Here is a 26,914-nt window from a genome sequence, read left to right on the forward strand (position 1 = left end):
AGATTCTTCTGCTCCAGTTTTGATAAATTCCCCCCAAAGTGCTTAAAAACAAATCTGCGATGAGCAATTAAAACTTACTTGACAACCAGGCACTGCAGAATCTCGGCCATAGAGTGGAAAAGGACCTCTGTCTGCGGTTTTCCCTATAAAAGTAAAAAAAAAATTGAAGTTAAGAAAAAAACCTTGTTACTTTGAATGTACAAGTATTATTACAAACCAGCTTATCCACTATATTTATTTGGCACATGAACACAAACACCAAATGTTGGCAAACAAAAAAGTATAAATCATTACTAACGAGTTACAAGAAAAATGTACGATTCATTATTTCTTTACTATACGTCAAAGCAAAACCTGCCTTTTGGGATCAGTAATTATCAGTAAACAATTAGTTCCTGGAAGTGTTACAAGGCCTACATTCTCATCCTGAATCAAGCGCAAAAGAAAAATGAGTTTTATATTGAGTGGCTCAGTATAAAACTAGAAGTGGATCTACACGCAGCTATGTCAACATAATATGCAGTGGCTCAGCTATGTCAAAAATAAGGACACTGTCCTACACTTCTAATATGGACATATTTAGGTGACACAGACACACACTCATGTGCTGTTTCAAGAGATTATATCAGAAGTTCAACTGCAAAGAAAACTGTGCCGCCACCAGCCATTGCATCTTCTAGCTGGAACTCACAAGAAGGGATTTCCATTGTATAGGCACTTTTGACTAGAGATGTGTACAGATGAGTGCCCCAACAATGAGCACCCATTTCTGATATTCAGAAGTTGCTAGCAGTAGGTGCACAGTGTACTAAGCTGTCAGTCAATTTGCTTAGCTTTGTGTTGCACTAAAACTCAACAAGCACTGCAGAGCTGCCATACATTACTGCTGCATTTCCATGCCTCCCCCCGAGGTGACTTCAAAGCTAAAAAGGAACAATTCAATGCTCTTCCAACACTGGCAAAGAAATACTGCATGTTGGAAGCCTAAAACCCTTGAACACAAACAGAAGCCGACACTTTTGCACACTCTAATATTAGCAGTAGTGTGCTAAAAAAACTACCTGAACAGCATGTGCTACCTCGAACTTGTGCTAATGCTACATTTTAAAGTCGTTCCTGACACTAGTTGCAGCATCACAATTATAAGATATTCAATGCAAGGAAAAGATATTTTTAAGCCACAGACATGAGGCTGAAAGCAAATATGCGACTAGGCAGAATTACTTGAAGTAGCATGAATCAAGCTGTTCACATTACTCAGCATCAGCATTTCCTATAACTAAAAATGAGACTTGTACATAAAATGATAAACAACATTGGGCAAAGCATGACAGCTACTGAAAAGGTTTCAAAACAAATACACTTGCAACAGTAATTTATAGATACGTAGACATTAATAAACAAGATGATTTATGTACTGGACGCTTATGAGAGGAGTGTGGCAAAAGAAGGGTTATGTACAGCATATTTGGTCATTGTATTTATAGAAAGAAACTTAAAGTGACATTAAACCCTCAGATTTGTTAACATAAAACAATAGTGTAATGTGTGCCTTACTGTAATCCATAGTTGTTTCCCTGCTCTTCCTTTTAAATCTGTATCTGTTCTCATGCTGGACAGAACTTCTATTTTGCAGCAGACTGCCTCGTCTCTGGAATAGATACACGGTGTCTGTGTGTACGTTTGCAGTTTGCAACCTGAGCCAGCACTACAGGAAGAGGCCCTGAGCTGCAAAAGGGAAGTTCTCCACTATCATGAGAAGACATGAGGATTTAAAAGGAAGAGCAGCAAAGAGAAGGGAAACTACCATGGATTACAGTAAGGTACACATTACAGTATTGGTTTATGTTAAAAAATCTGAGGGTTTAATGTCACTTTAACTCAAAAAACAAATAATGGGGTACTTCCAGCCCACAACAATGCACAGTCCAAAGCAAGTTCCTGACCACTATTGTGTTCTGTTTATTCATGAATACTACAAAATCGGGAAAAAATGGATATTGACCAACTGATATTACAAACTAAAAACCTCCAGATTACATGTTATTATTCCAATCCAATAGGTGGTTTCGGACCAGATCAAGACCAGTTATATTATTGCAGACTCATTTGGTCCATGGTTGGAGAAATTGTGTGCGGTGTGAATTTATTCCCTGCATTCTTTGTGGGGATGATATTTGTGTCCCTCATATGCGACACCACATCTATGCAAGTTAGCAGATTTGTATTTTGTTAAAATGTGAAATTATTGTAATCTTAGGCCCCGTTCCCACTGCGCGATATGCAAATCGCGCATTTGTCACGCGATTTGCATATTGCGCGACATCGCGAGATTTGCCGCGCGATGTCGCGTTCAAGCTTGCATTGAGCAAGCTTGAATCGCGGCTAAATCCGCTCCAAAAAGGGTCCTGCTGTAGCGACACACAACCCGCGACAGCAGGACCCTTTGCCCCATTGGAGTGCATTGGAGCGCGATATTGCGCGGTAATTTGCAGCGATATCGCGGGAATTACCGCGCGATAAATCGCTCAATGTGAACGGGGTCTCAATCTTGCATGGAAACCTATGCACATGGAAACTTCCCTTTTCAGCAGACTGCCTTGTCTCACACGGTGTCTGTGTATAGGCTGTAACCTGAGCCAGCACTACAGGAAGAGGCCTTGAGCTGAAAAGGGAAGTTCTCTCCAAGCATGAGAACAGATACATATTTAAAAGGAAGAGCATCAAAGAGAAGGGAAACAACCATGGATTACAGTAATGCACACATTACACTATTGTTTTATGTTAAACAATCTGAGGGTTTAATGTCACTTTAATCTCTCCCCTCTTGGCTGCTGCAACAGCAGAGCGGCCGAGAGGGAAGAGATTAAATCCTTACGGCAGCGGTGACTTTAACCAGTTGACATCCGCGGTGTTAAACCCCCTCCCCATCCAGGCCATTTTTCAGTAACTCTGACTTTAAGACGGCGGCGGGGAGAAGAGAACAAGAAGCTAAACTGCCATTGTCTGTGCCCTCTTTGATTGGGCTCCTCGGCGGCCACAGCAGTTTCCTCTGCCCACCTCAGCTGCCATTGGTGGGAGAGGAAGACTGCCGAACCGCAGTTGGCCGGCTTCTGCTGCGCAGGAGAGAGAGCACCTGGAGCCGGCTGGACGTGCAGGAAACCTCACTGCTACCCCACCATTACCACAAAAAGAAAAGGTCAAAGCAACTGTAAGTCCCTGTACTTTCTTTGTGACCTCTGCACTGCGTTACATACTGACCGCTGACCTCTGTACTGTGCGTCACACCCTGACTTCTGTACTGTGCGTCACACCCTGACCTCTGCACTGCGCACCACACAGCTGGCCTCTGTATCTGCATTGCACCACTGACATCTGTACTGTGCGTTGTTACTGATCTTTATACTCTGCGATACAGGCATATACTAAATAAGAGTTGTACCTTTACAGTATGTCAAGTTTTGTTTTTAAAAAACATTTTTCAGACACCTTAAGGCCCCGTTCACATTGAGCGATTTATCGCGCGATTTTTGTAGCGATATCGCTCATATTTCCGCACTATATCGCTCTATGTAGCTTCACCAATACAATTCAATGTAGCTGTTCACATCTCGTCGCTCAATGTCGCTCAATATCGCTTGTAGCTCGTCGCTGGTAGCTTGTCGCTTCTACATGACGCTTTTTTAGAGCGATTTTGAGCGATATTGCTCCTGATTGCATACAGCCCAATAGGAAGATGTCGCGCGACACGTCGCTCAAAGTCGCGCGATTTGCATGTCGCTCAGTGTGAATGGGGTCTAAAAGTCCCATTTGCGTGGTTTGACATGAATTTAATTAATTTAATAGGGGGCTTGAAATGGAATCATCTAAGCCCTAATGAAGGGGGTGTTTTGTTCCCCCCCAAAACAAACTGGCTGTTTTTATGTGACTATATTATGAGCAATTAAAAGACACTTTGGACTCACTTGTGGTTTGATGACCATTTGTATGTCTTTACTCAAATGGCTAGTGTCAAAGCAAATGACATGTGCAGCACCATGGCAACTGCAGATCTAAATAGAGGCTAACATGCTACTGTCATGGGAAGATAGGAGGGCTCAATTCTGCTTTTAAAGAAAAGAAATTGCATAAGGGCTGCGACCGGCACAAAGTAAGGGTGGCAAAACACAATTTGATTCTTCCTGATCTGAAGGCCCAAGAAGTGACATTTAAATGAATAAATGGGCCTTGTATGGATTTCCAAGTAGCAATAATGAGCACTTTCAACAGCGAGAAAAGCTATTCGTCACAGAATTGCTGCTAAACCTCTGTACAATGGGTGCCAATTAGAAAACATGTTCGTTGTATATGTGCCAATACTACCATCCCTGAGGTTCAAAGACATACAGATATTTCATCACCATAATTCTTTGCAGATATCTATGGGTCTTCTAAAGTATGTATTAACACAAAAGGTAAACAATAAATACCAACTCCTTGATTTAATGGAAAAAGTGAAAGGATCGCCTAAAGGTGGACAGGGTAGGAGGATAAGCGGACCGATTGGAGTAGGGAGTTCCAGAGGATTGGAGACATCCATGGAAAAATCCTGGAGGCGAGCATGCGAGGAGGTGACAAGAGAGCTGGAGGTCTTGGAAGGAGTGAACAGGGCGGTTTGGTTGATATTTTGAGATGGTGGGTGATGGAGGTTGGGGCGGATTTGTAGATGGCTTTATACGTTATTCTTAGTATAGTGAATTTTATATGTTGGGCAAGTGGGAGCCAGTGGAGGGATTGGCAGAGGGGGCTGGCGGACACTGTTCAGTTGGTAAGGTGGATGAGTCTAGCAGCTGCATTTATGATGGACTGAAGGGGGGGAATAGACTGCTTAGTGGTAGGCCAACAAGGAGGGAGTTACAGTAGTCGAAGCGAGATATTACAAGGGAGTGGATTAGAAGCTTTGCGGTGTCATTTTTTAAAAAGGGACGTATTTTGGCAATGTTAGAGGTTGAATCAGCAAGATTTGGATAGTGATTGAATGTGGAGCTGAAAAGAAGAGGTCGGACTCAAGAGTTACACGAAGCACCCTGACTTGATGGGAGGGGCAGTGCTGTTGACTCTAATGGAGAAGTCTGTGGAGGGGACAAGCAGAGGACGAAATATTATAAGCTCAGGTTTGGACAGATTTCGTTTGAAGAAGTGGTGCGACATCCAGTACATAAATACTTGCTTGAAAAAAATCTGAGTTTGCAGTAACAGCCTCTGATCTATATTGCACAACAAGGTGCACTTATACCAATATAAGCTGGTGGCCCTAATGCATTACTTAGGATGTTCTTGTATTATCATTAAAAGCCACGCTTTAAAAAAATTCTGGTTGACCATGGGAAATAAACATTTGACCATTTAACTTCTGCTAATAGTGTTACTTTCAGTTTGAGTTTTCACCTTGAGTAATCTAAAAGACACAAGATAAAATCACAAACAGATACATCATATCAGAGCACAGATTAAATCTCTATGGGGGAAGATTTACAAAGCAGTGAATAGAACATTCACCAAGCGTATATTGCAGGTGTATCTTTCTGGTGCATGCTTTTTAAATCACAGGGCTTATTTCACCTATAGTGCATGTATGGAATGTCAGAGTCACTGCTACTTTATAAATATGTTCCTACGACTACTCCCAACCTATGCAGATATCCCTGAGCCAACCAATATGAAGGCTATATTTTCCTGGATGAATGTTCCCCTGAGCAAAACTGGCATCAGGGGAAATGACTGTAGGTATAGGCAAGTAATTCTACTGGTGAAATTGTGTGGACACAATCATTTTGAACAGTGACTGTACAACTGTTGGATTTTTCAACTTTGTCAGTAGCTACTTTAAAGCAGAGTTTCAGAATTGAGGGATTACTGATATGTTTCAACATTCTGTAACTGTCTAAAAGCTGACCAAATCCTTGGTTGTAACCAAGTTTTCAATTGATACCCACTTCTCACTAGAGGTCTTTGTTCAGGGGCACATGAAAATATCCTAAATACAACACTTTATAGAACACAGCACTAACCAAAACAGGATAATAAATGCACTCTTTTAAATGTTTTCAAAGTCCATAAACATCACAATGTGCTTCTAAACACTTAAAATGCACATAAAATGACTGCAGATTGCACCTAGTATGGATGGGAGCTTATCATTTTGTTAACAGATAAGAAAAGAAGCTGGTCATTAACTGATAAAATCAAAGAACTTCGACATTTAAACCATCTAGATAAAAATACCTTTGGATAAGTAATCAGATTCCATTGTAAACAATAAGCTAAACTGTTTTGAGGTGGAAGATGAAAGGCCAAGCCACTGCAAGGGGTCATCAGTAATCTTCTGATTCTGCTTCAATACAGTGGCCTGAAGCTCATTGACAGACAGAGCAGATAAAACAGTGGGCTGGGGTTTACCATATTCTGATTTGCATGTAAAATAGATAAGGACTGCAATGCAGCAGCTGCTTTCAATAAATGACCACCAATAAACAACTAAACATAAGGGGTATATCAAAAAAATAAATTGTGTGTGTGTGTTTCAGAGCCCGTAGAAGTGAATCACTTCCAGAGTAAAGCCAACAGTCAGCTTTAAATAATGTAAACAGACTCCCCGCTGCTATAGCAACTGCTGCAGACATATGATGTAGGTACTTTTAGGGATTCCTGCATCAGGAAAAAAATCGCAATTTCCTGCAGCAGGAATCCCAAATCTGCCATATAAAAGCGGCAGCTGTCACCTGTTCAAGTTATCGATCAGGTGACAGCAGCCGCATTTGAAAGCAGCAGAACGCTGGCACACCATGTGTAATTGTATGTGATACCATTACATGCCATTAGGAATCAATCACTATCCCGGGATGCACGATTGTCTACCGCTGTCAAAATTAACATAACATGGAGGTTGTCACTGCTAATCTACTTACTGAAAATGTTAGTTTCCTGGCTATAAGGTTGACCAACATTCGGATTCACAGACCCAGGGGTGTGGAATTCGTATCGCCCGACGCCCGGGACATGTAGTTCCGGGCGCCGGGCAAGTGGTTTTTGCACTGTTTTAGCCCTGCTACGGACAAGTAGCAGGGCTGGCTTTCTTTGAGCGCCGAGAGTGGCGCTGCGAGCGGGGGGCGTGGAGCGCCGAGAGCAGGGGGGCGGGGACGGATCGCTGAGAACTAGGGACGGAGCGGAGGGCGTGGGTGAAGCCATGACGTGGCTGGGGGCGTGGAGCCGTGACGAAGCCAGACAGTGGAGCTGTGACAGGCTCTGTCACCTCCCTCAGCCTCTGTCCCCGGCGGCCGCTGCTCGTTCCTATGGACAAGTAGTTTTTTCCAAAATTTCCACACCCCTGCAGACCCAAAACAGTTTACAGATGAGGAAAATCAGAAGTACTTACCTGCATAATATAGATATATATTATGAAGAAAGAGAATCAGCATAAAATACCAGGAAACCAGAAGCATCCATTTTAAAGACAGCTCAGCAGCTGGACAAACTACTTTCCTGCACACCCCATATGTAATTAGCATGCGTGGCAATCACATGGCAACCTCTGGTAATATGGCACTGCGTGATGAAAAGGCCTCTAAAAATGCAAATACTCATGTAATGCTATTGCTACTAAAGATATCATCCTGTCAAAGCAATTTGAATATGGACCACTATACAATATTTCTAAGAACACACGCCTAAGAAAAAGTGGGATAAAAAAAATTCAAGCCACAAAACAAACCTACAATAACAGCAATAACAGCACTCACAGAACCACCATTATGTACAATATGAATGTCTTCCTTTCTTCAAAACTAAGTGTTATTGGCCAATTCTGGTGCCAAGCATGCTGCTGGCTACAGTGTAAATGTTTAAAATAACAACAAGCCCAGCTGCTGGACTTGCTGCACCCTCCCCTCCTGTTCTCTCCATGCCAAATTACTCACTCGACTATAAACGATAAGGCAGCAACAGACGAAAATGGCAAGTGCAAGTAAGATTAGTGATAAACCAGAGGATCCCTACAGAGGTCAGTGATTAGCAGGTCCCTTGTTGTAATCACTCTCCTAACCTAGTGCTTATCTCATCACATTCTTCATCTTAACCCAGTGCAGTCATTTTGTCACAGGCAGCAGCCACCAATCAATACAGTTCGAGGCAAGCAACTGAAGTAATAGCAGTCTGCTAGTGATTAAAGTTGAGCTAACTTGACCAAACTGAATTTGTTTTCCATTTTACTTAAAACAAAGAGATCAGATTAAAATATATCAAGAAAAGTAACTAGATGCAAATACATATGGTAATGAACTAAGATGATAAACTCCAATAAAAAAAAAAAAAAATAGGCTTCAATAATCCACCTTATATTCACATTTGCAGTGGGGCGAAACAGGTTTTGTGAATGTGAAATGTTGTCTTTCACTTTCTAGCTGGCCTATGAAATTTAAGAAAGGAAAAAGAATTCTAGGGATAATAAAGATTGTATAAAATAAAAATATGCTTTACTAGAAAAACACATTGAGAAGTCTATATGAAATGCCACAAGACACCAACACAAGTTAGAAAGCTACATAGGTGTTTCTTGGACATTAGAAAGAAAAAAAATAGTACACCACACATTTAATTCAGAGAGGAAAAAAAAAAAATCTGAATGATAAAAACAAGTCATAGTGCAATTACTTCTGGAACTAAAACAATTGTCAGCAGGTTTCGGCCTACATTCTTATTTCAAAGTAAACCACTGTGAAAAGAAATATGGGAGCTGCCATTGCTCAATTTTAAAGATGCAGGCTCCCTGCAAGCATTCATGCAGTGAAAACTGAAAAATCTGGTCATCTTTCTTGTATATATGTTGAACTCTCTAGGTAAAAAAGCCAGGATCAGGAAGAAACTCTGCACCATCAAGACAACAGTGACAGGTCCTGTATTGTTTATCCGCACATGGCCCTTTTAAATTCTACATCACTAAAACCTGCCTTTCACAGATAAAACTGAAAACAGGTTTAGAGATGTGCCTATTGTCAACAGTGCTGGGGCTCAACACTGCTTCTTGCTCAAAGGACTAAAGTGGCATACATAGTTCCAGTCCCTCCCCATAGGATTTTTCATGTTGCACAGCAATTACAGCAAGTTCAGGTGGCCAGACACTAGTAGATTTTCGGTCGGAAGTTTTAGTTTCTGCCATGAAACCTAGTTTGATTATAGCTGGAAAACCCAATCAAGCATAGTCAAATGTTGATTTTGAAAATCATTTGTTAGCCACACTAACCAACCAATCTTTTTATGAAATAACAGAAATACCGTATTTTGCGGTCTATAAGACGCTCCGGACGATAGGACGCATGGCTTCTGTGACAGAAATTCTATGACAGAAATTCTGTCACAGAAGCTGCAGTTACTGACCGCTGGAGACAGGTGGCGCTGTCTCAGTAAATCACACAGAGCAGATGAAGAACGACGGTCTTGTCTGCTCAATGGGCTCTATGGTGAGCTCTTATGGGGGACCGTGACGGGTCACGGTCCCCCAGAGGAACGGGGGACCCAGAAAACCATGGCAGGGGGAGGACACGATCGCCGATGCCGCCGCCGCTCGATTTAATACAAGGGATCTAATTAGATCCCTTGTATTAAACGAATAGCGGCTCCCACTGTACATTCAGCTCTGCTTGTCAGGAGCAGGGCTGAATGTACAAAAAGAAACTACTCGCCCGGCGCCCGAAACTGCATTACCCGGGCGTCGGGCAATAGGTATTCGCTCCATAAGACGCAGGCACATTTCCCCCCTCCTTTTGGGGGAAAAAAAAGTGCGTCTTATGGAGCGAAAAATACGGTAATTACCTTTTGCGCATCAGCTGTGTTCTTGCTACGATTTTTGACAAACGAAAACCCCAGAGTCCACTCAGTGAAACATTTTCCCACCTGACCGATCGAAAAATTTTGATCACAATATCAAAAACGAAAAACTGTTCGATTTTCTTTTAAAAGACCATTTGTGTACGATTTCTGAATGAAAATCGTACAATGTATGGCCACATTTAGGAAATATGCATTATATTGTGCGATTTCAGCACTGAACACATCTTTTTTGGGATAAAAGGAAAGAAGGAAAGGGATATATCTTTCAAACCCATGCATGCAGCTTTGCTTCAGAGCATTCTGGTCGCCCTGATGCCTTGGTCATTCTATTACGTAAACTCCAAAATAAAAAAGGAGGTGGGATGGGTGTGTCAAGCATCAACTTTTTCAGCTTGTCAGAACTGGCAAAGCAGCAGGTATGTGCAGCAACCTATAGGAACTTTCTATTCATTTATGCCATCAGATTAGCCATCATTATAATATGCACACCGAATTTAATTCACAATTTGTGTTAAGTCAGGTAAACTAGACATTTTAAACATGTATACCCTAAGCACATGGTCATAAAATCCTCTGCATGATAGAGTTTCATTGTGTAATGCCTATGAGACATGAACACAGTATCTATTTTAGGCCTGCTTCGGAAGTCACTGAAGCTTTATAGAGGGAACTGTTCATTTCCCACATGAATAGAATATCCATTCTTTGAGTCACAGTTTCCATGACACTAAAAAACAAACATTCATCAGGAAAAACGTAAGTTTTGATGGCTAGCGCAGCTGTAGCTTATGTATTCCAGTGGGTCCTAGCCTCTGACCATTTTCCAGTATTGCAGCAGACATAGCACAGAAGAGTCTTTTGTAAGTCATACCAGTTAATATCAACACGTTACATACTTAACACATTCCTAAATTAGGTCCCATATATAAATCATATTTAAAATCAATACAAAGCTATAGTGTTATAAGTGTACATTTCAAGAGCTGTACAGGTAGGTCCACACTACTCCATTTTTGACTGCATTGCATTAGATGCAAAAAAACTTGTAACAACATTTTATGTCTCAGTACACACACAAGGGAAAAATAAAACCCAAAAAAGAAAAAAACATTTAAATAATCTAACTTAATAAAATGTAATAAATGTACTCTAGGAAAAGATTTTGTATTTGCAATGCAAGTCACTAAACCATAAAGGAAACACAACTGAATATGAAATAAATGTGGGTCTGCTTACAAGGCCAAATATACAAAAAAAAGTGTGTAGACAGCCTCAACAAAGACAGGTAATGAGCACGTGCAGAGAAGCTGCCGGGAGCCACTTACAAGGTAGCCAGCAACTGATGATCTGAGGTTATTTTAATTTCTAATACTGAGGATATTCAGCTGAATTCCCAAAGGCTGCAAAGTTCAAAGAAAACAGATTTGCCCAACTACAACTAAGCTAAATTTCCAAAGCGTACTCCCATTATTCCCTACTCACACAGGAGCTTAATCTACAACTCCCCTATCTCTGTCATACAGACACAATAAGGCTAGCCATACACAGATTTCTCTTATTAAGCCTACGGGTTAAACAAGAGAAAAATAGATACCTTCATCTACACTAAAAACCATAGATGGAGGAATCTGCAGTGCTGGCTATTGTATTCAGACAGCAGCAACGCGCGTTTTAGCGTGGATGGGGGAATTGCGCATTTTTATTTCTCTCTTTTAGCTCAAAAATGACTGGTGTATTGGCCAGTTTTAGGCCGCCTTCACATGAAAACTGAAATAAATGCTTGCAGTGCAGTATTTCAATAGAAAATCCCCTTGCAAAACTTGCAGTATCGCCTCTTGAATGCGAGGCAGCCGCTGCTCCACTACTCTCAAAGTGATCAACATCAGATAATTTATAACAGATTGCAGCCCATTTAAACGTAGCCTTAAACGTAGTCTGCAAAGAGTGGTGGCCTTTTCCCTCAAAAACGCACGTGACGCAAGTTCTCTAGTCCTATCCAATCCAATGTGTTTTATGTATGTTCATAATCGATTATTTGGCAGATTATTATTTTTTTTATTAGATAAAACATTTTTTATAAAACACCATCCTTAATTTAAAATAAAGTACACAAAGGCAGTGTTACAAAAGTTTACTTCAGAATAAAACAGCATGCACAATTTTTTACAATCGCACTGCACTGGAATGTACAGCATTGCAGTACCGTGCGTTCACACTGTCGGTTGGAGGCGCATTTTGGATGCCATTGAAATGAAATGGCACTGCAACGCACCTCCCGCAGCAGAATTTGTCAGGCCAAAACCAAAAATGACTTTTTTTCCCACCTTTTTATAATTTGTTTTTAAAAAATGATTGTACTGTAAGCACAGCTTCAGACAGGGAATGAAGGCTGCCAGTGGTAAGATTCCACAAATGGCAGCTGAATGTAAATATAGCAGGTAGTGGGCTGGTGCAATAGCCAGCCTGCTATTGATCATTTCAAATTGCAATAGCCAATAGCAGGCTGTCTATTGCACTTGCCCACTGCTTGCCATGCCCTCCTCCCAGCATGGAGTAGAGGGCTTGGGGATCCAACCTAGTAATCGATAATGAGAATAGTTGCTAGCTATTCTCATTATCGATTATGATCGATTAGGTTGCAGCCCTAGTTTTATGCAGTCTGTCAATCAGTATGGCAGTCCACAGGCAGTTATGCACCAACAATTTTAGTTGAATATTTTGGTCTACAGCAATTACAGAAACTGCTCTGCAATAATCTCAGTTGGAGAGTTGGAGCCATAATATTTTTGGAAGAAGGTGGCAGGTGCTCTGCCATCATGATTATGACAGTAAAGCGAGTATAACTGATTGGTGGAGCCAGAAACCAAGTTTTTAAAGTATTGAGCCAAAACCCTCACTACAGTGACATTTTGTGTGGCTGTGCTGCTGTTACTATGCAACACAAGGCAACTTTTCTTTAACTACTTGAAAGCTGTAGCAGAAGCCTCCCCTTGTTAGGAGACATTCAGTATTTTGTGCTACTTTTACCACCTTGCTACTACTGCATACCACTTGCTTGAAAATATTTACCCAAACTCCCAATATGCATTCATCTAGGATTTTAAACTGCTTGCAGCTACATATACAGGTGAAAACCTGTGTAATTTCTTAAATATTAACAATAATGAACTTCAAATGTGATTACATTGGGTTGCTCATACTTTAATCCTCTCCCGACCCGCCATTGTACTTAAACGGCTGGCGGAGGAGTGGCTATTCTGCATTTAAAATTGTCCCAGAACTTACTGTTCTACACCAGAGGCACATACAACGGCTGTGATCACATTGTCATTAGAAAGCACAGGTGGACTTGTGTCTTTCTTCAGCCTGACTTAAGGTGGCCATACACTGTACAACCATCGCAAGACCTTAGTCTTGCGATGGTTGTAAAGTGATTAAAAAAACGTACGATCTGCCCATCTTGGACAGGCAGATCGTACTCTCGATCATCGCAAGCCCGCCCCCGAGGGCCGGGCTTCCGATGACCGCAATGCTGAACGTACGATTTCCGGCTGGTTTTCTAGCGTGCTCCTTAGACAAAAGATGTGCGACCGTACAGTAGAAACGGTCGCACGTCTTCGTTCACACTGCTCGATTCTCAAACGATCACGGGATTTCCTGCCATTCTCATACGAGAATCGAGCAGTGTATGGGCACCTTAAGTAAGATCACAGGCAAAATGCACGGAATCAAGAAGAGTGTCTGCGTGCCAATAGGCTCTGTACCAAGGGAAACAGTTTCTTAAAATAAAAAAATAAAATTAAAAAACACAAAACATTTTGGTCTTTTTTCCTTTATATAGTAAAATAAAACAGAAAATAAATTTTAAAAAACCCAGTGGTTATTACATTTCACCAAAATAATGATCCATCAAAAAGATATAGAAATCATTTGGGTACAGTGTTACATGGCCGAGTAATTGTCATTCAAACTATCACAGCACTGAAAACTGAAAAATGGCCTGGAAAGGAAGGTGGTGTAGCATGGGGGTTGAGGTGGTTAATCAAATAGCCAAATGAAGAAAAAAAAAGTCCTGCTCTTCTGTATGCAGTGAGAATTTGATGGTAAGGCAAAAGCAAATGTGATATTGTGACATAGAACAGAAATAATAAACAGTAATGTTAAACATCAAGCCATTAAAGATCCTCTTAAAAATTCTAGTCAGTTGAAATAAAGGAAACATTTGGGTTCCTGTACCTTTTGTGCAAAACGGAGCTTAAAATCTTATAGAATTGTTTTTGTTGCAGGATTAATAGCTTCAGAATAAGTTTTGTTATATCAAAAACATGGATAAAGAGTAACAAAAATCTGATATAATGTTCTCTAGAAACTTTACTATCCCACAAACGTGCTTTTACTAATTAGAAACACAAAATAAAAAGGAAAGTAGCTATTTAATGTAAAGTAAATCCATCTGGATATTTGCTGCATTTTGTACTATAAACCTATGATCCCCAACCACAGTGAGTTATAGTAAAGCTGCAGGCAATATCATCTCCATATAGCACAATCCATTATCCCTGTCAAGTTAATGTTCCATGTTCAGCCATATGGCACGGGTGCATATTCAACAAAGGAAATTCCTTAAACTTGTTATAATCAGCACTTGCAGTCATCCAAAAAACTGACATAAACAGCTTTATTGTGTTTTGTGCATTTCAGTTAATATCCATGACAAAAACAGGAAGCCAGGCAGGAAAAGGAGGAGGAACATGGGGGAGTCTAGCTAAAAAACCAGGCAGATAAAGCACACTTCACGCAATTAGCCAGCATTCTCCCAAGCAAGTGACTTTCAATTACAATAAACACTGCCTAGCAGACAAAGTGCAGGGTCCAGTGCATCAAATTTGAACTTTATGTACCATGCTTCGGATTAACCCATCAAACATTTATACACTATATTATGTCAACATCGTTTATACTGCCATAAAATGATCTGTATGTCAAAAGTTTGTGCAAACTCATGTGCTGCTGTCTCCTAATTACAAAATTGCACCATGGCAAATCTGCACAGTGAAAATCAACCTCCCTCGTGACTGTCAGCTTTTATAAAAATGTGACTCACTAAGGTTTTCAGATTGCTGGTTACTGTCCATCAGTGAGTGAAACAGCAAAAGCTATAGATCCACACAGAGAAAAAAACCCACAAAAATTATTTCTAATATCAAAATATTTTTTTTGTAAAACTAAACTAAGCATTCCTTTTTACATAATCTTTACCATGCGAAAATAGGAACTCATAGATTCATTTACCCTTAGAAACTCTTTGAAAAGGATTCTGCCAAGTCTTCCCGCCACAAAAGGGGTTAAATGCAAGCAGAGACCTCTATTACCTGGCACAGACTGTGGTGGAAGGATTCAGTCAAGGTACAAGTAGAGCAGAACTTCATTTCAGCCCCCGCAGTGACAACAATAAAATGCTGAGAAAACACACTATCAAATCCAGAACTCAGCATCAATTTCTGTTAATTACAGCCTTGTCAGCAACGTGATTATTCAAACAGCTCATGCAAATGTTAATGAGTCCTTATTTGCATATATATTTTTTCCTTTGTTGAAATGCCATTGATTATTACATTCTACAATGATGAATGCAGCTACTGATGTGCTCTGATGTGTAATTAGTCATTAGGTGCAATGAATAGATCAATTATGAAAAAGGACGAAGATTAAGAAATATCAAACAAGACCGCCCAGTATCAGCACACTGTACCCTTGGCTACAATGTGTATGATATGTACATGTAATAAATAATTCCTTCCATTAATAAAAAGGTATGGTAGTAAGCAGCAGTAATGTAATTCCCGTATGGAAATCATACATTTCCCTGCCTTTCCATACCACAGGCTAATGCCAGCACTTTACATCATCCTTGATTTAACTCTGCCTCACGGGGGTTTCCCTGTAGATCAGACTGCAGCTTTTTTGCTGGAAGAAAATATTTTCATTCCATGCTCTGGGAAGGAAGACTTGAACAGCTTTCTTAACTGCTTACTTTAACTATCCGGCAAGCACTTGCTATTTGCTGTAGAAAAAAAAAAAAGAAAGCACATTACTGCAGACCAGATGGGAACATTCCACATGACCAAACCAATCAATCACCTCGGTGGGGCGCAGGTGCAGCACAGCCGTGTAGCAACACACCATTTCACAGTCTATCGGGCACAAACACATGGTCACCAATCAATGGCACCCCAAGGACCTCAGAGGGGGGAGCCTCTCGAGTCTTACTGGTCCATGCCTGATGACTTCATAATCACACATCATTTCATTCACTGGAGGATACAAACTAGCATTCTAATAACCTTCTACTAAAAACAGTCATGTTGTGCATATTAATAGAGTACTGTTTATAACTGCCTTTACGCGTTGGCTGAAACATAGCGTGCAAGTTAACAGACAACCTGAAGCTAAAAACTTCCTTCTGTCTGAGGAAGGATATTCCATTCAGCCAGAGATCAAGGATAACATTATTCATTGTGCCACATCAAAGTATCTGTGTTGTACACTTATCTTTCACAAAACAAATTCTGAACAATGAAAAGGAGGAAAGATAAAGGGGAGTGCTGAGGGGAAATATGGAAATTGTCATCTCCGATTTAAATGCATCAGAGATCAGATCATCGACTGAAATGATATGACAGCAAATTGTAAACAAACAAAAAATACTTGCAAGGAAAAAAAAAAGTGTTCGATCTAGTATAACAAATTCTTGTTTTATGATGTAATTATATAACAAGCTAAACCCTGTTGTTCTAAAAAGAAAAAAAAAAGGAGATCCAAAATGACCCACAAGCACGAGACATGGAAACATGTTTATACATTACGTTATAAAAGAAAGACTTCTGTAGATGACATGGCTGGTGTTAGTGATTACTGCTTTGTTTCCTAGGAATAAGGAGTGTTAAAAGAAGTTTCATTCTTACAGGTAAATATGTTTGGAGGCCAACTTGAGCATTTTACACAAAATTAATATTTATATACGGATCACCAACCAGATTCTCCTGCTGGAGAACTGTAAAGCACAGGTAAACCATGCAAAGGATATATTTTTACACTGTTAGAAGCTTAAGATATAGCATTCCCAAGCACAAAAAGATCTTTTAATTGGAGAATCCCAGTCACACAATAGTTTGACCCTTGCTATCTATTTTCTCTGCTTCGACGCATAATACGAATGAAATTAAACATTGATTTCCCAAGGTTAAAACAGGTCCGTGAGCACGCAGCGCTGTTACCTAGAGTTACACTTTACAAATAAGCCACTTTATAGTAGTGCATCATGACAACAACACCTGTATGCTGTGTATGAGTGGCATCTTCAAATCCAGACAGCAGTATACAGAGGTGGTGACAAGACATTTTTAAATCTTCAAGAAGGAAATTCATGCAATTTGTGTTTACTAAAGGGAGTTTTTTTTTTTTTTATTGTTACAAGGTAAACACCCAAAAAATAATGCTGCAGCTTTCAGACTTTTCCCTACCTGAAATTACAGATTTCAGTTGCAGTGCCACCTGCTGGCGAAATTAAAAATGATGAGATTCATATACAAATAATTTAACCAACACATTAAAGCCGACATTTAGTCTGTTTTTATTTTGTCTTCCCGGGTCCCTCATTTCCCCCCATCTACAAACTAAAAAAAAATGTTTGAATAAAACCTGCTTTGATTACATAGCTTATTTTAGACCCTGTGAGGTAATTATTAGGTATCCGTGTTTTGCTATGCAATACAAGCTGATCAGGGCTGGTGGGAGGGGCCAACAGGGTTTTCCAAAGCTTTCGGGATAAAATCACAGCACCCTGCTTCAGTACTCCTTTCAAGAGCAGTCAGCCCTGTATGCAAGCAGTGGGCTAACACTTGGGAGGAGTTATGCAAGTACAAAAATAGTTTGATGGGCAGATGTCAGTTTGAAGGAGAGGGCATTCAAAGGTTCATTTGCACGCAAGCTGCATTTAAGAACACCCACATGTGATGCTGAGCATCCATTATTTTAAGAACTGGAATCCAATGAATGAAAAAGGGCAGGCCAGGGCAGCAAGGCTGGAAAGGAATGATGGTAGACTTCCTCCGGCCAGTAAATGAGGCAGGCTCTAATGTACTGCAGCTTCTATTGCACACTGTGAAAAGCTTAGAGTGTACAGGTAAATCTGAGTAAGAAATTAGTACAGGAAAGGAGCCGGTACAACTGTACCACACTGAAGGGAAGGCTAAAATTCAGCTTTAAAGAAGCCCTGTTACAAACCTAGTGCAAAGCAAACTAGGCATATAAAAAGAAGGTATTAACCTGATTGAAATCCCCAAATGAGCAGATTTAGTGTAATCTCCTATTCCCTCCCATCTCCTTACACAGTCTGGTCAACAAGGCATTGCAATAAAGATTAATAAGGAGGTCCTGGAAAAAGTGCTTCAGCCTATATCTAGGGGTCATGATTTTCGCTGAATGTAGTGTCTGCTTATATAGTTTGTCATCATATTTGATTTGACATGCCCAATTTGGTGACATGTTTATGTCTCATTTCAAGGACTATTATCAGCTGGGAGAGAACACCAAGTGATTCTACAAAGAAATGTTTCTCTGTCAAATAGTGAGTCAAAGTTGTTCCGTGTGTGTTAACGCTTGTATTGTCTCTTGTGAAAAGATAATGGTAATATTCCAACAAGCTAAAAGTTTTCCTCACTTTAGCTATACACCTTGCACAGCCGGGTAAAAAGTTACTTAGGTTTTCTCCTGTCATGTCGGCTGTCAATACCTGTACTGATAGTATTCACACAGTCAATGCATGGACTCAGGTTTGAAGGTTTCCTTCTCCAGACTGCGAGTTTCAACTCGTTCCATAAATGTTCGACAGGATTCAGATCAGGGCTCATAGAAGACCACTTCAGAACAATCCAATTTTTTTGCATAGCACTTCTTGTGTGCTTTTAGCTGTGTTTCGAGTCCTTATCCTGTTGGGAGGACCCATGACATGTGACTGAGACAGAACTTTGCGACACTGGCCATTATGTTTAGCTCCAGAATGTCTTGTTAGACTTGAGATTTCATTGTGCCCTGCACAGATTAGAAGGTACCCTGTGCCAGATGAATCAAAGCAAATCCCAAACATAACCCAGCCTCCTCCATGTTTCACAGTGTTCTTTTCCTTGAAAGCATAATGTGACTTCCCAAAAAGCTCTTCTTTTGTCTCATCTGTCCAAGGGACATTCTCACAAAATTATAAAATGATGGCTTGACAAAATCCTGTCTAGCTTTTGAAGTTTTTCTTTCAACAGTGGAGTCAACCTGGGTGTTCTTCCTTTGACCTCACTGTGGCTCAAAAAGAGACAGATTGTGCAATTAGACACTGAAGCACCCGGAGGGTGGAACTCATCTTGGAACTCTATGGGTATTTTCCTTTTCTCTTGTAGCAATGTCCAGGGAGGTTGGCTACACTCATCATGGACTTTAAACTGTTATTTGCAACTGTAGTCAAAGGAAAAGCAAGCTGCTTGGAGAAGATCTTACAGCCTTTATCTTTGACATGTTGCTCTGTCATTTCTTTCCCATCTCCTCAGACAACTATCTCTCCTTTGCTTTTATGTGGTCCTTGTTCAGTTTTGAGCACATTATAACAATCAGCTAAATTACTCATATTCTCCATGAAAAAGGCCGATTACAAAATAAAGAGAAGACGTGCGTAACGAATTTCCGAAAACCGTTTAAGAGACATCACCAAATCTTTCCAGACCATTTTAGAATCTCTCTGAAGAATAAGCAAAATGTTATCTCTTTTTACACTTCTTTGCCCTACTCTATGATCTACAAAAGATTTTGAGAAGGAATGAAGCATTGTTGCAATAAGATGTAAGGGTACCAACAAATGTTTTCATGTCAGTAGAAGTTTTAGATATTCACAATGGCTCATAAATAGGAATAAAAGTAGACATTCATCCCAAATGCCCATGTATACTATTCCTTACATGCAAGTGTGTATACATTTGCGAAACCAGAAAAACCAAGGCACTTGAAACACTGCAGTATACTGTGGTATTATCAGTGTTTCATCAGATATACTGTGGTATTATCAGTGTTTCCTCAGATAATCAGTGTGTATTATCAGTGCCATATTCACGCAAGATCAATTTTCTGTGCCTAAAAGTTTTTTTAAAAAACATAAATCGTGCAATATGTATATTATGAAGTAAACACATGTAATGCAAAAGAGTGAAATGTTACACCTTGCTCATTAGACAACTTATAAAATGACCAAAACAAAACTAACTGCTAAAACGCACACCACCTATAAGGACTAAAAATATGTAAAGATTTTTTGTAAATATACAATATTTGCCACACAAACCATCAGAAAATTCAACAGATTTTATGTGCAATGCATTTAATCCTTAGTAAGCTCTAAAGCACATCTCTGGGCAAAACGTAAACCCCCTCACACCCCTCAGCATTTTCTTTCACTACCTAGTGCAGCAATTTTTACATTCAGCTGCATCTGACATACATGCCCCTCGCCGGTGCTGTTTTCTGGTGCTGGGAACCAGTAATCTAGCACTGCATTTGTGCCCATGCTGACTGGTCCCCTCACACTGCAGTCATCACTTCTTTTTCTGAGGCTCTATGATTAAGCACAAGTTATGCATGAAACACATTAGAGATTTTGCCTGAGACAAATGCTGTAGGCGGATTGATGAAGTAAAGATTACACACCGATCTTCAACTGATACAGAAGTGCCACATTTCCTTATAGTTGCAGGTATTTCATGGCTGGTTGCAAGCAGGTGTGTGCCCCTTGACAGCAGATCCAAGTGGGCCAATGTAGAGCAGCACCTAAAACATGTCCACTCACATTGCAGTCATCACTCCAGCCCACCTTCTGGATTCTGAGAGGACCCCCTCCCTTTAGGATAGCCAAAGTAACTATGTCACATGCGTGGTGATGCCGACACGTCAAGAAGAAACTCACCTACAGGTACATAAAGACAACAGAAGAGTTGGATCCAGAACGTCATGTGGACCACAGATTTATCAGAAGTAAAAGGATTTAAGTTTTATTTTTTATTCCAGCGATTAGTAAAAGGAGGGTGGGGAAAGGGATGGATGTGGGGCCGGAAAGTAGATTTAATATTGCCTCAAATCTATGCTGTACATAAAATATCAATAAATGTGGCTAAAAGACAAAGCTCAAAATGACTGCGAAGCACCGCAAATAGGCAACCAACCTGGAGAGGAAAGGCTATTGTCTGTGGAAACTTTCTAAGGGCCTAATGTTTCCCATCTCAGAGGCCAGGAATATCTTTGCCTCACATACTTGTCATAACTGGACAACCTCATAAATATCAAAATAACAATGTTACTACATCTGGGTGTAATATTGCTGCATCACTACAGATAGCTACTGTACAGGCTATAAAAGAAATGCTTTATTATGGAGGTTACAATAACTAGAACTAATATGAAAATTTGCTGTAGAAACAAAAAGCAGACAGGCAAACTATATATTTTAGACAGTATTCAGTGTATCCTATGATACAAGCTTCATTGGCAAAAACATATCTGTCTTTAACAAGCAGCCTATAGTTTAAGAAACAAAGCTAGTAGTTTGTGTTGATTTTAGGTTTACATAGTGACCTTCACACAGCGATGTATAACAAAACATCTTAAAAGTAGAGCACAGAAGATAGAATAAAATGCTTCTGGCTGATCAGACTCTTGCCAAGAAAAGTGACATACAAGAAGTGACAAGAAGAGAGGCCACCCTTTGGGATGTGTAAGGTTCTTCTGTGAGTGCATGGTTTGCAAAAGGAATCTTTTCAGTGACCTTACTACTCAATGAGAGGAAATCTAAAAGAAAAATTTGCAAAGGGAATAAGAATTTGCAGCAGTGTTAATTTTTGAGACCAACTAATATTTTAAAAGATTGTACTAGCATATAACAACTGATTTTTGTATTCACTGTAAAACCCTTTTTTGGCATCCATTGAGGGACACAAGAAAGTCCTTAATGGTCGGGTTATACTGCTGCCTACAGGAGGATTGAACACTGGCAAACAATAAGAAAGTAAGCTAGCTAACTGGCATGCCTGTTTTCCAGCAAGCAGTTGCCAGGAGCATAATCATTTACACCGAAGGGGTGGTACCTACATTCAAACACAAACAATGGACTCCAAGAATAAGGATTTTACGGGGAGTACAAGAATCCTATTTTCTTTCTCAACCATTATGGGACACAGAATCATTAACTGTTGGGATGTCTAAAAGCAGTCCAACTGAGGGATGAACAACAGCAAACTGCCTACAGGCCCAAGAACAGGAACTACCTGCAACTTAAGAGCTGCCTGAAGGACCAACACCCAAATCTAATAACGGATGAGGCTGAATCTCCCACCTGATAAAGGGAATAAACTAATCAGACCAGGAGAAGATGGGAAACTACACATGATGCCCAGGGACCAAGGGAAAGGTTACTTAACCTGTAAGGAAATGTATTGACGTGGAAAAGAGATGCCAGCCACAGACCACAACCTGATCCAACCAGGAGGGTGGAATGAACAACAATCTATGGACAGGAAAAAAACAACAAAAAACAGTAGCCTAAACCATGGTCAATGGGGAGACAGATGACCTTCCTTTAGTAACTGGGGAAAGACACAGAACCCCAAGCACTATACCCAGGTAGAAGGAAGACTAGAACCAGTCTCAATAGAAATAACAAAAAGCTCCATGTCTACAATAACAGCCAAAGCAAGATGAAAGCTATCAGAGAAAAACCCTGAATGTGACTAGGGCAAAAAGAACACCTTCAGGCAGTGTAACAGTGGCTCTTGTGGACACCCAGAAATCCAAGATTTGATCACACAGAGTCAGTCTGACCAACAGAATGCAGTATATGGGAAATTTTATAAAAGTGTAGGCATTAAAGAAAGGTGAACTTCTTCGCCTTACCAAGGAGTCATCCCGCAGAAAAGCCCTAAGAAAAAGACTTCCTAAAAACACTACTCATCCTTGAGACTGAAAGACACACAAGCCTAAAGCAACTTCTAACTTCCTAGATCCCATGCAGCATCAAGGTTCCCTGTTTGTTAGTGTCCAATCCTCCGGTAGGCAGCAGTATAATCCGACAGTTTGACTTCCTGTCCTCAACAAACAAGAAAGAAAATCCACTTTTTGTCCTAAAATACCAAGCGTGTTTATGCCCATAAAAAACACCCGGATGGGCCACAGGTGTTCATTGCAGTCACAGAGTAGCCAGACAAAAATGTGACAATCCTTAATCCCAGCTAATCACAAAACCTTTCCTCCAGTACTGGACACTCATTCAACAGCTTTGCATCTGTATTTTGTGTGCAAATATTTGCAAACATTTCTTTCAATAGTGTTCCAGACATTGCTGGGTTTTTTTTTAATATGATCTAAATGGTTTAAACAAGCCCTAGGAAAAATAAAATATTTTGGCTATACATACATTTTAAAGGAGAGGCAACACAATGAGAGGCCACCAAGTGGCGTGTGATTTCCTCTGGGCGTGCATGCAAAATCACCGGGGGTTCGGTGGCTGGAGTTGGAGGATAACTGCATTGCTGTCTACATTTCTTATCATTACTTTAGGCAGTATGACTTGAAAGCCTTGCATCAGCAGATTTGATTGCCACTTTACCAATGGTAAATTCTCTTAGGACATTTTCCTCATAGGTACAGTAAAGTCAAGCACATCTTTATTATATGGCTAGCAAGTTAAAGGAAAACCTAACCCATAAACAAAAATGTAATTAATGCAGCTACCACATCTAAGGACTTCTAAGCGGCACTGTGTTTTCTTTTTTTCAGGTCATTAACATTTTCTGCAAGTACAGAAATACCTTTTGCTCTTGCAAAAAAAATCAGTGTCCTTGTCGTTTCCTGTCAGATGAACTGGAAGAAAAGTACTACTAATCCCATCAGCCCCCATGCCATGGAGATGGACAAATGCAAACATGCTTGCTATCCAGGATTGACTTCAAACATGACTCAATCCACAGATACAGTGGAGGGGTGAACTCACAGGATTACCGTTTAAAAATGAAAGGGGAAAAAAGACAAAACAAATTTCCACTAGTGCCGTTAAAATATATCTAAAATCTTTTGGATATGCTGGGGAATTGTTATAGCTCACGTCAGGATTTCACTGCGGTCCGGGTTCCCAATAGAGATTTTGTTTTCCAACAAAAAATTGTTACAACACAAGACACCACTACACACCGCTGCCACCCAGCAAAAACCCGCTGCATGCTAAAACAAACTTGTTCAGCATACGGTTGGTGTGAACCAGCTCTTACGGATGCTTGCTATAGCAATTCAAAACGCCTTTTGTCAGTATTGCAAATTTCTTCACCACCGTCTGACACTGTTAGTGCTGTTCTAGGCTTTCTGTAGTGCCCCCCTCTACTCACTCTTGACATCCCTGACTGACTGCTGCCTATGGAGCTACCAACACCTGAAGCTGTGTGACGAAGAGTGCCTGCACAATATAGTTTACAGCAGTGTTTCAATGTTCACAACAGGCAGAGAAAACTCAGCCTGTCCCCTGCTGTCAGTCACAGAGATGTAGAGACTTCACAAGCAGCAGCCCAACACCCTCGGGGGTCAGGATGAGAGAGATGTGAGGGCTGTAAAGTCTCAGAGGTGGAAGAAAATGTTATCTCTGTTACTGACAATAGGCATAATGAATGGCTATGCAAGGCCAGCATCATCAGTAAGGCCAGGTTCACACCTGGGCGTTTTACAGCGCTGATCGACGCGCTGTAAAACCCCATACTTTCCTATGGGCATGGATGCCATCTGGGCGTATTTCAGCGCGTAGGAACGCACCGAAGAACGCCCTACGCCCATAGAAGTACAGGAGCTTCTTTGGGGCGTTCTTCCGCGCGTTTCCATTGGTATTCCCGAGTGTGGATCGGGGTTAACAAAGCGGTAACCCCGAGCCACACTCGGGAATACAGCGTACAGGTCTTACCTTGTCAGCGATCCCCGCTGTGTCCTCCCGCGGCTGACGACTTCCGTCCCTTGCGAGCGGAAGTTTGAAAGTAAAAAAAAGAGAAAATTTAAAAAAGAGAAAATAAGGAAAAACAAATAAAAAATCATACCGCCAGTGAAATGGAAAAACGTGCTAACAAACGTAGTGTAAGGGTGATGCAGTGCCATTCATTGCGAATGGCATTCTAAAAGCACCCCAACTCGCGTGTGCTGCCAAAATGCTCCATGCACAAGGTTTGGTCCATTTTAGTGTGTTAGGCAGTGCATTTCAATTACAGGTGGCCCTCGGTTTACAACGGTTCAATTTGCACAGATTCCAAATGGCACCCTTTTCTGGAAGTGTTGTAAATTGAAACCACATATATAATGTATGGCAATGAGAAGTGAGGGAGTTGGGTTCCAAGCCTCTCTCGGAACAAGGAATAGTTCTAAGCAGAAACTGGTGTAAACTAAAACCCAGTAAATAATGTGAGTCAGTGGAAAGTGAGGAAGTTCAGTTGCAAGCCTCTCTCATTTGACATAAATAACATAATGCAGGTACATTTTATTGAAAGCTCCTTGTATGAGCTCATGCAGCAGCTTTAAATATAATGTGCCTGTATTTTATTACTTATGTCACTTTTGAGAAAGGTCTGGAAGATAACTCCCTCACTTCCCATTGACTTACATTATATACTAGGTTTCAAATTACAACCATTCCCTCAGGAACCTAACCCCAGCATAAATTGAGGGCTACATGTATTACAAGCCTTGTTTGCCTGTACATACCTGGCCAATAAAGCGGATTCTGATGAATGCACTGCATGTTAAACACACATACATTTATCCCACCACAGCGGACTGAGCTGGTGTAAATTGAAAATATTTTATCATGCAAGCTGCCTAAAAAGTGTTTCTTGGTGACACTTTTTATGAACTTGCACATGAACGGTCACTGTCCAAAAAACGAAGCCATGTCCTAAGTGAACAAAACGTCTCAATTTGTGTCATTCGACACATGGCAAGTACAAAATCTTTGTTTTGTTAGAGAAAACATTTGTCTGCCAGGTTGGTTACACAATTTTTTACTCTTTGGATTTAGGCAGCAACAAGCTTCATAAAATACAAAATAGTGTGAGGGACTACACACAAAAATCTATTTATATAATATCCAACCAGACACACCCTCACAAAGCAGTTGTCAATGTTCACTGACCTGGCCGATAAGATCTAAAAGATTTGTATGCCGTGCATTTGGGGTTTTTCTTTTTTAAAGAAATTAACTTATTGAGCCAATATAATCAGAAATCTTTAGAGAACTATGGGGTCAGGGCTTTTCTCCATAGTTCTCCTAAGGGTAATGGGAGGACACAAACTAGCGTCCTGCCGTTACCCAAAGCTCAGTATAGCTGCAGCTCGCGGTGTACTGAGACGCCGCAGCTGAAACGGATCCCGACAATTATGTCTGGATCCGCCCAGCTGCGTGTGTGACAGCTGACTCTGCCTATCTAGAGGCAGAGCCAGCTGTATCCGCCCCCTCCCCCATCTGTTCCGCCAGTCAGCGCTAGAGGATCGGACAGGGGAGGGGAGAATCCAGTCACTCCCGTCACGGCTCTCTACAGTGACAGGACTTCCCGATCTACTGAGCCGACCTGTGACAGTCTCATTGTCACAGGTCGGCTCAGATTATGAGGCTGAGTGAAAAGCACTCGCCTCATAATTCTCCTTTAAGTGAATGGAAAATTCTGAGCAAAGTAGTTTAGAAGCAATGGGCCTAACTGCACATACCACAAAACATACTGCATTGAATTGATACTCTGTTAAAAGCAGACTTCAAATCCAACTAAAAAAAAGGGAAGCGCAAGGCAGAAAATTACACCTGGCAGTATGCAGGGGCATATCTGCCGCGAGGCAAACAAGGTATTTGCCTGGAGCGGCAGATTCGCTGAGGGCAGTGATGCTGCCTTGCCTAGGGCAAAGCTGCACATCCCCCCCCGACTGACCCGCTGATTCCCGTAGATGGCAT

General features: G+C 40.8%; 1 protein-coding gene across 1 annotated transcript in view; it reads right to left on the reverse strand.

Annotated features, from left to right (window-relative positions):
• Positions 1-78: 78 nt before the first annotated feature.
• LOC108787874 (transcription factor 12-like) overlaps positions 79-26,914 on the reverse strand; it is a gene marked incomplete at its 3' end in the record, with an annotated part of 99,580 nt that continues 72,744 nt past the window's right edge. Inside the window, exon 6 of the mRNA XM_018557556.1 lies at positions 79-143. Within this exon, the coding sequence (XP_018413058.1) occupies positions 79-143 (65 nt within the window). The remainder of the gene's footprint in view (positions 144-26,914) is intronic.

This window comes from Nanorana parkeri, unplaced genomic scaffold, assembly GCF_000935625.1.
Source record: "Nanorana parkeri isolate BGI_ZX_2015 unplaced genomic scaffold, ASM93562v1 scaffold290, whole genome shotgun sequence".
In the NCBI taxonomy this organism is placed as follows: Eukaryota; Metazoa; Chordata; class Amphibia; order Anura; family Dicroglossidae; genus Nanorana; species Nanorana parkeri.